Genomic DNA, 15,328 nt, shown 5'->3' with positions numbered 1-15,328 from the left:
GCCAGGTGTGGTGGCACAAGCCAGTATTCCCAGCTATTCGGGAGGCCGAGGCAGGAGAATCACTTGAACCTGGGAGGTGGAGGTTACAGTGAGCAAGATTGTGCCGCTGCACTCTAGCCTACAAGGCAGAGCAAGACCCTATCTCACAAAAAAAAAAAAAAAAAAAAAAGAATGGGCAGTGGCTCATGCCTGTAATGTCAGCACTTTGAGGCCAAGGCAGGACAATCACTTGAGCCCAACAGTTCAAGACCAGCCTGGGCAACATAGTGAGACATCGTCTCTGCAAAAAAAAAAAAAAAAAAAAAAAAAACTAGCCAAGCATGGTGGCGTGTGCCTGGGGTCTCAGCTACTCGGGAGGCTGAGATGGGAGGATAGCTTGAGCCAGAGGTTAAGGCTGCATTGAGCTGTGATAGCACCACTGCACTCCAGCCTGGGTGACAAAAGAAAAAAAAAAGAGTGAAATAAATTAGTAATGGAATAAATGGTTCTCAAACTCCTGACCTCAAGTGATCCATCCACCTTGGCCTCCCAAAATGCTGGGATTATAGGCGTGAGCCACCACACCCGGTGAAAGGTAGCAATTTCATTAGTAAGAGTCGATATGAATGCAATCCTTTTGGGAATAATGAGAAATGACACTACTCGCAAGTATGGCTATATTGGCTGATAATATCATGTGACAGTGTTTCTTGATCTGCAGAGATATATACTCAGTTTTCTTCTTAATTTTCTTTTCTTTTTTTTTTATTTGAGACGGGATTTTCCTCTTGTTGCCCAGGCTAGAGTACAATGGCATGATCTCAGCTCACTGCAACTTCTGCCTCCCAAGTTCAAGCTATTCTCCTGCCTCAGCCTCCTGAGTGACTGGGATTACAGGCATGCGCCACCACGCCCAGCTGATTTTGTATTTTTAGTAGAGATGGGGTTTCTCCATGTTAGTCAGGCTGGTCTCAAACTCCTGACCTCAGGTGATCCGCCCACCTTGGCCCCCCCAAAGTTTGGGATTACAGGCGTGAGCCACTGCACCCGGCCTTTTAAATTTTTTTATCTTAATGATCCTTTAAAAAGTTGTTGAAGAATTTTTTTTTTTTTTTTTTGAGACGGAGTCTTGCTCTGTCGCCCAGGCTGGAGTGCAGTGGCCAGATCTCGGCTCACTGCAAGCTCCGCCTCCCGGGTTCACGCCATTCTCCTGCCTCAGCCTCCCGAGTAGCTGGGACTACAGGCACCCGCCACCTCGCCCGGCTAGTTTTTTTGTAATTTTTAGTAGAGACGGGGTTTCACCGTGTTAGCCAGGATGGTCTCGATCTCCTGACCTCGTGATCCGCCCGTCTCCGCCTCCCAAAGTGCTGGGATTACAGGCTTGAGCCACCGCGCCCGGCCAAAGAATTTTAAAAACAATTTCTGTTTTATGGGGATAACGCCTGTAATCCCAGCAATTTCATAATTGAAAGATTTTATTCATTGAGAATCCAGTTTTTAATATTACTTAAATTGTGTTAAGACATACGTAACAAGAACTTACCATTTTAAACTTTTTTTTTTAGATGGAGTTTCACTCTTGTTGCCCAGGCTAGAGTGCCATGGCGCGATCTCGGCTCACTGCAACCTCTGCCTCCTAGGTTCAAGCAATTCTCCTGCCTCACCCTTCTGAGTAGCTGGGATTACAGGTGCCCACCACCATGCCCAGCTAATTTTTTATATTTTTATTAGAGACAGGGTTTCACCATGTTGGCCAGGCTTGTCTTGAACTCCTGACCTCAGGTGATCTACCTGTCTCGGCCTCCCAAAGTACTAGGATTACAGGCGTGAACCACTGCGCCCAGCGATTTTAAACATTTTAAGTGTTCCATTCCTTGGCAGTAAGCACTTTCATAGTATTATGTAACCATGACCACTATTTCATCATCCCAAATAGAAACTCTATACCCATTTAGCATTCCTTATCCCCTCCTCTCCCCAGCCTCTGGTAACCACCATTATTTCTATATCTATGAATTTGTCTATTCTAGGTAACTTGAATAAGTGGAATCATATAATAATTGTTATTTTATGCCTGGCTTATGTTAATTAGCATACTGTTTTCAAAGTTCATCCATATTGTAGCATGTATCAGAACTTCATTTCTGGTTGAGCTCAGTGACTCACGCCTGTAATCCCAGCACTTTGGGAGGCCAAAGTGGAAGGATCCCTTGAGACCAGGAGTTCAAGACCAGTCTGGGCAACATAGTGAGATTTCGTCTTTACAAAAAATAAAAATAAAAAAATTAGCCAGGCTGGGTGGCAAGTGCCTGTAGTCCCAGCTACTTGGGAGGCTGAAGTGGGAGAATCCCTTAAATCCAGGAGGTCAAAGCTGCAGTAAGCTTTGATCAGTCTGCTGCATTCTGGCCTGGGTGACAGAGCAAGTCCCTGTCTCAAAAAAAAAAAACTTCATTTCTTTTTATAGCATTATTATTCCATTGTGAGTGTGTGTGTATATATATATATATACACATTTTGTTTATCATTCATCTAATGATAGGCACTTGGTTATTTCCAATTTGGGGCTATTAGGAATAATGCTTCTATGAACATCGGTGTACAAGTATTTATTTGAGTACCAGTTTTCCTTTTTCTTTTTTTTTGAGTATAATTGCTGAGACATGTGGTAATTCTATATTTAATTTTTTTGAGAATTGACAAACTGTTTTCTGCAGCAACTGTACAGTTTTACATTCCCACCAGCAATTAACCATGGTTCCAGTTTCTCCACAGCTTTGTCAACATTTGTAATTTTCCATTTTTTGGACTATAGTCATCATAGTAAGTGTGCAGTGATGATGTCACATTGTGGTTTTTATTTTCATTTCCCTAATGACTAATGATGATGAGCATCTTTTCACATGCTTATTGGCCATCTATATATCTTCTTTAGAGAATACCTGTTCAAGTCTTTTGCCCATTTTCTGATTCTAGTTTCATTTTTAAGTCATGATTTCTTTTTTTTTTTTTTGAGATGGGGTCTCGCTCTGTTGCCAGGCTGTAGTGCAGTGGTACGATCTCGGCTCACTGCAACCTCCACCTCCTGAGTTCAAGAGATTCTCCTGCCTTAACCTCTTGAGTAGCTGGGACTACAGGCACCTGCCACCACGCCCAGCTAATTTTTGTATTTTTAGTAGAGACGGGATTTCACTATGTTGGCCAGGATGGTCTCAATCTCTTGACCTCGTGATCCGGCCTCCCAAAGTGCTGGGATTACAGGCGTGAGGCACTGCGCCCGGCCAAGTCATGATTTCTTAGACTGAGTTCTGTGGACACATCCTAACAGAAAGGGATCCAGCTCTCTTAGTTTCAGCTTCCTTTGCGAACCCAGGCCTCTGGGCTCCAATAACACTGCCTCCTTCCTTTACCTCACCAACCGAGGGTTGGTAGTCACTTCTAGCTATCTCTAAACTCTGGATTACTTCACTGTTCTGTTTGACCCTTAGATCCTCCAACAGTTATGTGTCAAAATCTTTGCATTAAATTCTTGCTGTTTTAACTATTTGATGTGGTTTCTGTTACCCTGGATAGATCTTGACATAGCATCTAAATTCCCTCATTTTATAGGGGAAGAAACTTGTACCATTTTGTCTTCCAAATACATTTTAGAATTACTTGGTCACGTTAAAGGAAAAACCTTGCAGCTATTCCTTCCCATAACATACTTCTCAGTCATAACTAGCAATCTAGCAGTCATAATCACTTTTTGCTTTTGAGTTGGAGTCTCACTCTGTTACCAGGCTGGAGTGCAGTGGCACGATCTCAGCTCACTGCAACTTCTGCTTTCTGGGTTCAAGCATTTCTCCTGCCTCAGCCTCCCAACTAATTACAGGCTGGGATTACACGCCTGAGCCACCGCGCCCAGCCTCATAATCACATTTAATACAAAGTAAAGTCACGTTGTAAAGACTCACATTTTACATCACAATGTATAAAGGTAAAACTTTTTTAAATAATAAAATTAAAGAAATTAAAGAATTTCTCCAAATTCATATAGTTAGTAAAAGACCAGATAGTGTTGGGACCATGATGCCTTCATGCCCAGTCCACTTCTTGTTCTAACAAATTAAAACTTCCCAGGTTGGAGTGGGAGAGGAGCTTTTTTTCTTTTATTATTATTATTTTTTTTTTTTTTTGGTAGAGAGAGGTCTTGCTATATTCCCCAGCCTGGTCTTGAATTCCTGGTCTCAAACAATATTCCCGCCTTCCAAAGTGGTGGAAGCTGGGATTATAGGCATGAGCCAGCTTCTTACTGATTTATTTTCTTTTTCTTTTTTGTTTTTTTTTTTTTTTTTTTTTTTTTGAGACACAGGGTCTCACACTGACATCCAGGCTGTAATACAGTGGTGTGGTCATGGTTCACTATAGCCTCAAACTTCCAGGCTTAAGTGGTCCTCCCACCTCAGCCTCCCGAGTAGGTGGGACTACAGGCATGAACCACCATGCCCAGCTAATTTTTAAAATTTTTCTTTTGTAAAGACACTATGTTGACCAGGCTGGTTTTGAACTCCTTGCCTCAACTAATCCTCTTGCCACAGCCTTCCAAAGTGCTGGGACACTTTGCCACTATGCCGAGCTTTGATTTTTTTTTTAACCATATAAATCTATTACCTATTTAGAATAAATTAATTTTAAATTTTTTAAGAAAAATAAAATGTTTACCTTTATAAATTATAATATATACATTTGAGTCTTTACAAAATGTCTTTACTTTGTATTAAATGTGATTATGATTGCTAGTTATGACTGAGAAGTATGTTATGGGAAGACTACTAAGCATACAATTGTGCATGAGCTTATACACACATGCATAATGTAGTTCTACATCTAGAAATTACATTAATTTTATCATTTTCTGTTTCCTAGAATAATGGTCTCAAAACTCTTTGGTCACATTTTCCTATTGGTAAAAAATGTGGAGCATATACTCCCATTATATGTATATTTATTTATAATATATCATAAGTATATGGACTGATGTGTACATTAAAAACATTAACAAAAACTTACATTTGTAAAAAACAAGGTAAACAAAGTAGGGGGAGATGACTGAGCACTGTGGTTCACTCCTGTAATCCCTTCAGTTTGGGAGGCCGAGGTGGGTGGATCACCTGAGGTCAGGAGTTCAAGACCAGCCTGGCCAACATAATGAAATCCTGTCTCTACTAAAAATACAAAAATTAGCCAGGCGTGGTGGCAGGCACCTGTAAACCCAGCTACTTAGGAGGCTGAGGCAAGAGAATTGCTTGCACCCGGGAAGCGGAGGTTGCAGTGAACTGAGATCACACCACTATACTCCAGCCTGGACAATAAGAGCAAAACTCTGTCTCAAAAAAAAAAAAAAAAGAAAATTAGGGGGAGACATCCTAATGCTTTTCCTCCACCACCCCCAAAAGATTATTTTGTGCATCCCAGGGTGTACCCATCTTGGACATTGTTCTAGAATGTATCAGTTAAAAACTGCTGAAGGATCTCAGACATGTGTTCTGTTGAAGTGCCTACATGTTCACCAAACTTATTGAAAACAGTTAAAATGGTCCTTGACTTCAACTTCCAGAACTGTTGTAAGTTCCTTAATTCAAACACAAAGCAATAAAACTGGCCCCAATAAAACACATTAACCTCAATTCTAAGCAGTTTCTCATAACCATAATCATAGACTAATGTGCACAGCCTTTGAACTTAGCAATTGCAGTACTAATGTACATGAGACTATCACCAAAAATCAAGTAATCTAGGGAGCAAAAAAATGGGAGAGGGTATGTATAGAGATTTGAGGGAAACCCAAAATATACACAAAATGTTTATGACCAAAAAAAAAAAAAAAAAAAACAAGAAAAAAGGTATGATGAGGACAATACAAAACTAAGCCTGTTTGCCAGGTGCAGTGGCTCACACTTGTAATCCCAGCACTTTGGGAGGCTGAGGCAGGTGGAGCACAAGGTCAGGAGTTCGAGACCAGTCTGGACAACATGGTGAAACCCCATCTCAATTAAAAATACAAAAATCAGCCGGGCGTGGTGGCGGGTGCCTGTAATCCCAACTACTGAGCTGAGGCAGGAGAATCGCTTGAACTCTGGAGGCAGAGGTTGCAGTGAGCTGAGATCACTGTATTCCAGCCAGGGCAACAGAGCAAGACTCTAAAAAAAAAAAGAAATAGCCATTATCCCCACTTAACTGGTGAATAAACTGTGGCTCAAGAAAGTTAAGTAACTTGCACAAATCAGACCTGCAATTATTTGTTGGAGAGTTGAATTAACAGGTGCATTAGCTGGACAGTTGCTCAAAATGAGTCCAACTTAGGTGACACCAAAATGTCACTGTATTATTTGTAAGAATACAGAAGAGTTTTATTTACCAGAACTATTTTTAGGGAATATAGTATATGTTTTGGGAAAATAAAGAATATATGTTGTTTGGGGTGCCAGTGGGATCAAGATCCCCTTGGGGTATGCTGGATAGCTGGCTGTGAAACTCTTCAAAAGAGGATGCTTTCCGTGTATCTGCACATTTTCCTGTAATACTCAAGAGTAGCAGCCTCTATTTTCTTTTTCTATACCAACAAGAATGAGCTTGGAAAGCTTCATCCTTAAATCAATGTTAAACAGTTATTTGAGGGCTGTCAATGAAGAGGGGGCCCCAGTTGTTCTCAGTGGTCATACATGGGTTGATCCTAAATCTGCTTAACTTCAAAGTTAGTACCCTTGGCTGTGTACCATGCTGCCTCTAGCATGTGACTGAAATGCAGTCAGAAAGATAGGTAGATAAATACAAAGATGGGAAAGAATTGTGAATGGTGGTTCTAAAGATTGTGCTACTGGTAGTCTTCTCACAGGAGTATCTTGGTGTTGTGTTTTCTTAAACTTTGTATCATAATCACACATTTTCAGGCAGCTTAAATCCTTCAAGGAACAAAAACAGGGTAAGAATGAGTGAACAGATAGTTCTCCACTGTTAAAAAAATCTACCACTGTATATTTGTTATCCTCAGGAAATTACTACAATCAAGGAGAGACTCGTAAGAAAGAACTTTTGCAGAGCTGTGATGTTTTGGGGATTCCACTCTCCAGTGTAATGATTATTGACAACAGGTAATATATCTTTTAACAATGTAGAAATTTATTGGCAATAAATATGCAGTGATATACTCAAAAGACACACAAAAAACTGTGAGTGGCTTAGAACATCTTGTATGAAAAGTCTAGGGCTCAGTGTTGTGGTTCACGCCTGTAATCCCAGCACTTTGGGATGCCGAGGTGGGTGGATCCCTTGAGGTGAGGAGTTCGAGACCAGCCTGGCCAACATGGTGAAACCCCCTCTCTACTAAAAATACAAAAATTAGCTGGGCATGGTGGCACACGCGTGTAATCCCAGCTACTCAAGAGGCTGAGGCAGGAGAATCACTTGAACCCAAGAGGCGGAGGTTGCAGTGAGCCAAGATCAAGCCGTTGTACTTCAGCCTGGGCAACAGAGTGAGACTTCATCTCAAAAAAAAAAAAAAGAAAAGAAAAGAAAAGTCTACATAAAATAACTTCATGGCAGGGCACGGTGGCTCACGCCTGTAATCCCAGCACTTTGGGAGGCCCAGGTGGGCAGGTCACCTCAGGTCAGGAGTTCGAGACCAGCCTGGCCAACATGGTAAAACCCCACATCTACTAAAAATACAAAAATTAGCCGGGCTTGTTGGCACACACCTGTAATCTCAGCTACTTGGGAAGCTGAGGCAGAAGAATCGCTTGAACCTGGGAGGCAGAGATTGCAGTGAGCCAAGATCACACCATTGCACTTTAGCTTTGGCAAAAGAGGAATACTCCATCTCAAATAATAATAATAATAATAATAATAAAACTTCACATTTGTTTTTAAATGACAGCGTGATTGAAAGAAATTTTTTAACTCCTGTTTGGATTTTTTTTCCTGACATGGCTACTTCTCTTTGTATCTACAGCTTTAAAAAGTTTTATTATAAATTTCAAAAACACACAAAAGTATAAAGAACAGTATCATAAACTCGCATGTGCCCATTACCTAAACTCACTGATTATCTAGACTTTACTATACAGTGCTTGTTTCTTCAGCTATCCCTAACTTAACATCTTTTGTGTATGCAAAGCATTTTAAAGAAAACTCCAGCCATCAGGTTTTTTAACCCTAGGTACCTAGGTCTGCATCTCTTAAGAAGATGGGACACTTTTCACCTAGCTACAGACAGCCATTATCTTTACATCTAACAATATTAACAATAACAGTAATTTTTTGGTGTCCACCAACACCCAGTCCATATCAGAATTTCTTCAGGTAGCTCAAAAATTTCCTTTTACACTTGGTTTACTCAAATCAGGATCTCGACAAGGACCACACATTATAGTTAGTTGATATTCTGCATTTAATTCCCCTTTTCTCCAAATCAGTGGATTTGTTGAAGAAACTGAATTATATTGTCATACAGAGTGTTCTACGTTCTGGATTTATCTGTTTGTTTCCTGTATGTCTAAGTTATTTTCTTTTCTTTCTTTTTTTTTTTTTTTTTGAGACTGAGTCTCACTCTGTCACGCCCAGGCTGCAGTGTAGTAGTGCCATCTCAGCTCACTGCAACCTCCGCTTCCTGGATTCAAGTGATTCTCCCTGCTCAGTCTCCCGAGTAGTTGGGATTACAGGCATCTACCACCATACCTGGCTAATTTTTTATATTTTTAGTAGAGATGGGGTTTCACCATACTGGCCAGGCTGGTCTTGAACTCCTGACCTCAGGTGATCCACCTGCCTCAGCCTCCCAAAGTGCTGTGATTATAGCCATGAGCTACCACGCCTGGTCTTTTTTTTTTTTTTTTTTTTTTTTGCACACAACAAATCAGATTTGGGTCTAAATTTTTGGGGGGCAAGAATATTTCTTAGGCTGTACTATGTACTTTGCATCTTATCAGGAGACATGTACTATCTGATAGACCTATAGTGAATCTACAAGTTCAGATGGCAATGATTCCCTTTATTTTAAAGGCCCCCATCAACCTTTCATATGTTCTCATGCCTATTGCCTGAATCATTAATTACCTAGAAGTTGCAAAATGCTGAGTTTCCAATTGTCTCACATATTCTATGTGTACTAGCTATAATTCTTTTGTAAAACAGAATCTTCACTATTAAGTTACACTGCTGTGTATAATAATCTGAAACAAAAAAAACAGGATATGTGCTTAACTTTTTCCCTTTAATTGACATTTTTCAGAATAAAGAGTTGATACGCTGTACACCTACAGTTGTGATCTATTGTTTGTTTGTTTCTTGAATGGGGAGGACACTTTTAACTTTCATTAGGAAATTGCGTGTTTTTATGTATTCGGTGTTTCAGGTTCAGTTGTAATGTTCTTTAATACTAAATTGTCTCATGTTTGGCCAAAGAGTCTCTTCATGTTGGCTTATAGATCCTTTTCATATGACCTCTTTGTCTTTTATTTTATTTTATTTTATTTTATTATTTTTTTTTTTTGAGACGGAGTCTCGCTCTGTCGCCCAGGCTGGAGTGCAGTGGCCGGATCTCAGCTCACTGCAAGCTCTGCCTCCCGGGTTCATGCCATTCTCCTGCCTCAGCCTCCCGAGTAGCTGGGACTACAGGCGCCCGCCACCTCGCCCGGCTAGTTTTTTTGTAGTTTTAGTAGAGACGGGGTTTCACCGTGTTAGCCAGGATGGTCTCGATCTTCTGACCTCGTGATCCGCCCGTCTCGGCCTCCCAAAGTGCTGGGATTACAGGCTTGAGCCACCGCACCCGGCCTTTGTCTTTTATGATTTCCTTCCTTTCTTTCAAGTACAATGAGACTTTCCAGTACTATCTTGTATACTTTCCTGCCCCAATTCTGAAATCAGCCATTTCTCCAAAGAGCCTTTGTTTGTCTTAGTAGGGAATGGTATTTAGAGGCCATAACCAGCATAGTAGGAGTGTTCATTGCTATAGTGTTATTTATTTATTTTTTTAGATGGAGTCTTGCTCTGTTGCCCAGGCTGGAGTGCAGTGTTGCGATCTTGGCTCACTGTAGCCTCTGCCTCCCAGGTTCCAGCAAGTTTCCTGCCTCAGCCTCACCATATTGGTTTCAGCCAATATGGTGAAACCCCACCTCTACTAAAAATACAAAAATTTAGCCTGAGTAGCTGGGATTACAGGTGCACACCACCACGCCCAGCTAATTTTTGTATTTTTAGTAGAGACAGGGTTTCACCATGTTGGTCAGGCTGGTCTCGAACTCCTGACCTCAGGTGATCTGCCTGCCTCAGCCTCCCAAAGCGTTGGGATTATAGGTATGAGCCACCACGCCTGGCTGCTGTAGTGTTATTATTTCTCATTGCTACTTGACTTTTATAGTGGACAGAGCTAGGATGTGTGTTTTTTGTGTGCTTTTGGCTTTTTTAAAGACCGGAGCTCACTGTTACCCAGGGTGGAGTGAACTGGCGTGATCACACTTCACTGTAGCCTTGAACTCCTGGGTTCAGGCAATCCTCCTGTGTCAGCCTCCCGAGTAGCTGGGACTATAGGCACTTACCACCACATCTGGCTAATTTTTTTTTTCTTTTTTTTAAGATGGAGTCTTGCTCTGTTGCCCAGGCTGGAGTGCAGTGGTGCGATCTCAGCTCACTGCAACCTCCGCCACCTGAGCTAAAGTGATTCTCCTGCCTCAGCCTCCCTAGTAGCTGGGATTACAGGCACACACCACTACATCTGGCTAATTTTTGTATCTTTAGTAGAGAAGGGGTTTTGCCATGTTGGCCGGGCTGGTTTTGAACTCTTGACCTCAAGTGATCCACCCTCCTCAGCCTCCCAAAGTGCTGGGATTACAGGTGTGAGCCACCATGCCTGGCCTTTTTTTTTTTTTTTTTTTTTTTTAAGGAAAAATATCAGAAATATATACAGATGATTACAATTCAAAGTTAATATTTCAGGGGTTTTGTTTAACATCATTGATATTTACAATGGAATCTCTAGTTGGGTGAAGTGGCTCCAAGCACTTTGGGAGGCCAAGGTGGACAGATCGCTTGAGCCTAGGAGTTTGACACCAGCCTGGGTAATGTGGTGAAACCCTGTCTCTACTAAAAATACAAAAAATTAACCAGGCATGGTGGCATGCCCGAAATCCCAGCTACTTGGGTGACTGAGGTGAGAGGATCACCTGAACCCATAAGGTGGAGGCTGCAGTGAGCCAAGATCATGCTCACTGAACTCCAGCCTGGATAACAGAGTGAGATCCTGTCTCAAAAGAAAAAAAAAAAAACTGAATCTCTTTTCTGTCACACTGAAAGTCCTTTCCAAGAACATGAACATAATTACTCATTTTCTTCTTTAATCTTTTCAAGAATTTCAGGGCCGGGTGCGGTGGCTGACGCCTGTAATCCCAATACTTTGGGAGGCCAAGGCGGGTGGATCACGAGGTCAGGAGTTCGAGACCAGCCTGGCCAACATGGTGAAACTCCGTCTGTACTAAAAAATACAAAAATTAGCTAGGCGTGGAGGCACGTGCCTGTAATCCCAGCTACTCAGGAGGCTAAGGCAGGAGAATCACTTGAACCCAGGAGACGGAGGTTGCAGTGTGCTGAGATCGCACCACTACACTCCAACCTGGGTGACAGAGTAAGACTCCGTCTCAAAAAAAAAAAAAAAGAAAAAGAAAAGGCAGTAAAATTTAGGTGAGCTGTGAACAAATTAGCTTTGGCAGAACATATATCTCTTTCTGTTGAACCTTCATGATACCATACAGAAATGTAAACTGTGAATAGTGGAGAGAGATGATGAGTTTTGTGCTTCAGAGTGATTACTCTAATGAAAGTATGTATTGAAGAGATCAAGATTGTAGATGGGTTAGTCTACTGTTTTTGTCCCAGTGGAAGGAGGATATCTCAAATTAGAGTAGCAGCAACTGAGATGGAGATGATGGAATGAATTCAACTCTTTTTTTTTTTTTTTTTAAGAAACAAGGTGTCACACTGACACCCAGGCTGTTAGGCAGTGGTGCAATCTTAGCTTACGGCAGCCTTGAACTCCTGAGTAGCTGGGACTACAGGTGTGGGCCACCATGCCTGGCTTATTTTTTAACTTTTCGTCGAGATGGGTTCTCCCTGAGTTACACAGTGATATGGTTTTGATCTGTGTCCCCACCAAATCTCATGTGGAATTGTAATCCTAATATTGGAGGTGGGGCCTTGGATCAGTCGGAGGTGATTGGATCATGGAGGCCAATTTCTCATGAATAGTTTGGCACTATCCTCCTTGGTACTGTCCTTGTCAGTGTGTTCTGGCAAGATCTGCTTGTTTAAAAGTATATAGTACTTCCTCCCTCTCTCTCTTGCTCCTCCCTCTGCCATGTAGGGTGTTTGCTCCCCCTTTGCCTTCTGCCATATTGGAAGCTTCCTGAGGCCTCCTCAAAATCGAAAACTGCTATTCTTCCTTTATAGCCTGCAGAACCATGAGCCAATTAAACCTCTTTTCCTTATAAATTACCAAGTCTCAGGTATTTATAGCAATGTGAGAATGGACTAATGAACCCAGGCTGGTCTAGAACTCCTCAAGCAATCCTCCCACCTCAACCCCTCAAAGTGCTGAGATTATGGATGTGAGCCACCATGCCCAGCCCCAGCCTCAGAGTTTTGTTTTGTTTCATTTTATTTGAGACAGAGTTTTGCTGTGTCACCCAGGATGAATGCAGTGGCACAATCACGGCTCACTGCAGCCTAACTCCGCAGTTCAAGGGATCCTTCCACCTCAGCCTCCTGAGTAACTGGGACCACAGGCATGCACCACCATGCCAGCTACCTTTTTTTTTTTTTTTTTTTTTTTTTGGTAGAGGTGGGGTCTTGCTAGCTTACCCAAGCAGGTCTTGAACTCCTGGACTCAAGCAGTCTCCCACTTTGGCCTCCCAAAATGCTGGGATTATAGGCATGAGTCATCACAGCTGGCCTCCAATCTTATTTAAAAGGTAGAAATAGGCTGGGTGCGGTGGCTCACGCCTCTAATCCCAGCACTTTGGGAGGCCAAGAGGGGGCAGATCACCTGGGGTCAGGAATTCGAGACCAGCCTGACCAACATGGAGAAACCCGGTCTCTACTAAAAATACAAAATTAGCTGGGTGTGGTGGCGCATCCCTGTAATCCCAGCTACTTGGGAGGCTGAGGCAGGAGAATGGCTTGAACCTAGGAGGCAGAGGTTGCGGTGAGCCGAAATCACGCCATTGCACTCCAGCCTAGGCAATAAGAATGAAACTCCCTCTCAAAAAAAAAAAAAAAGGCCGGGCGCGGTGGCTCAAGCCTGTAATCCCAGCACTTTGGGAGGCCGAGACAGGCGGATCACGAGGTCAGGAGATCGAGACCATCCTGGCTAACACAGTGAAACCCCGTCTCTACTAAAAACACAAAAAAAAACTAGCCGGGCGAGGTGGCGGGCGCCTGTAGTCCCCGCTACTCGGGAGGCTGAGGCAGGAGAATGGCGTAAACCCGGGAGGCGGAGCTTGCAGTGAGCTGAGATCCGGCCACTGCACTCCAGCCCGGGCGACAGAGCAAGACTCCGTCTCAAAAAAAAAAAAAAAAAAAGAAATGGCAGGAATTGAAGGAACAGAAGAAATTTGGGATAATGGAAACCAACCTAGATATCTAGGTGGATAAAGATTAGCGAGGGTAGTTTGCAAAGGAGGAGAATTGGGTATGAAGAGATAATAAATTAGGCATCTTTAGCATATGGGAGGATGAAAGTCTTTGGGGTGGGCTGAGTGCAGTGGCTCATGCCTGTAATCCCAGCGCTTTGGGAGGCCAAGGCGGGTGGATCACCTGAGGTTGGGAGTTTGAGACCAGCCTGACCAACATGGAGAAACCCCATCTCTACTAAAAATACAAAATTAGCCAGGTATGGTGGTGCATGCTTATAATCCCAGCTACTCGGGAGGCTGAGGCAGGAGAATCACTTGAACCTGAGAAGAGGAGGTTGCGGTAGGCTGAGATCGCACCATTGTACTCCAGCCTGGGCAACAAGAGTGAAACTCCATCTCCAAAAAAAAAAAGAAAGTATTTGGGGTGAATGAAATTGCCTGTGGATTAACTGGAGTGATAAGAATTGGGGATCAGTCAGAGGAAAACAAAACCACAAACTATAATGAGGAGAACTGGAAGAATTGAGATGTAAGGTGGGAATATTTGAGAAAATTATAAGGAAAATGAGAATTATCTGCCCAGTGTTAAACAAAATTAGCATCAAATGGTATAAGAAATTTGGTACCCTGCTTTTTTTCACTAGAAAGTATTTTTAGAATTTTCCTATGTCATTAAATAATCATTAAAAGTCTTTAATGATTGTAAAGATTTAATAGTAAAGATGTACCATAACATTTAACATGCTCCTACTATTGAATATTTAAATCTTTCTAATATTTAAGCACTTATAATTTTTTTTAGCAAATCTTTGAAGTTCTGACTCTTTCCATAAATGAATTTCCAGATATTGAATTACTGGGTCAGAGTATAGGACTTTTTCTTTGGGGTTTTCTTTTTGTTAGTTAGTTTTTGGAGACAAGGTCTCTGCCATCAGGCTAAAGTGCAATGACATGATCATGTCTTACTGCAAGCTCTAACTTCTGGGCTCAAGCAATCTTCCCACCTCAGCCTCCTAAGTAGCTAGGACTACAGGTGTGCACCACATTGCCCAGCTAATTTTAAAAATTATTTTAGAGACAGAGTCTTGCCATGTCACCTAGGCTGGTCTCCAACCCTTGGGCTCAAGTGATCTGCCTCAGCTTCCGAAAGTGTTGATATTACAGCATGAGCCACCATTCCCAGTCTATATAGGACTTTTTGTAGTTTTCTTCATCTAGGTGCTAAACAATTCTGCTAAAGTTATTTTGATTCTTTTTTATTGTTATTGTTGTGAATAAGATTTTTTGGCTAAGAATTTACTGCTAGTATGTAGCTTTATTGATTTTTTTAACATATTTATTTTATATTCATCACTTTGAAACTTCTGTAAAAAACCTACCAGTTTTAACTTGATTCCCTAAAGTTTTGTAGGTAAATCATCTGCAAATAATGCTAATGTCTCTTATTTCTGATTCTTTTTTTTTTTTTTTTTTTGAGACAGAGTTTTGCTCTGCCACACAGGCTGGAGTGCAGTGGCACGATCTCAGCTCATTGCAACCTCTGCCTCTGGGTTCAAGTGATTCTTCTGTCTCAGCCTCCTGAGTAGCTGAAATTACAGGCGTACGCCACCATGCCCAGCTAATTTTTTGTTTTTTCAGTAGAGATAGGGTTTCACCATGTTGGTCAGGCTAGTCTTGAACTCCTGACCACA

At 41.9% G+C, this 15,328-nt stretch overlaps 1 protein-coding gene across 1 annotated transcript in view; it reads left to right on the top strand.

Moving 5' to 3' along the window:
* The window catches only part of PIGL (phosphatidylinositol glycan anchor biosynthesis class L), a 109,412-nt gene that overhangs the window by 9,827 nt on the left and 84,257 nt on the right, over positions 1-15,328 (top strand). Inside the window, exon 2 of the mRNA XM_037987827.2 lies at positions 7,010-7,109. Within this exon, the coding sequence (XP_037843755.1) occupies positions 7,010-7,109 (100 nt within the window). The remainder of the gene's footprint in view (positions 1-7,009; positions 7,110-15,328) is intronic.

Source organism: Chlorocebus sabaeus, chromosome 16, assembly GCF_047675955.1.
Source record: "Chlorocebus sabaeus isolate Y175 chromosome 16, mChlSab1.0.hap1, whole genome shotgun sequence".
Lineage (NCBI taxonomy): Eukaryota > Metazoa > Chordata > Mammalia > Primates > Cercopithecidae > Chlorocebus > Chlorocebus sabaeus.
Note: the sequence above shows the minus strand (reverse complement) of the source record. Positions and strands in the feature narration are given on the sequence as shown.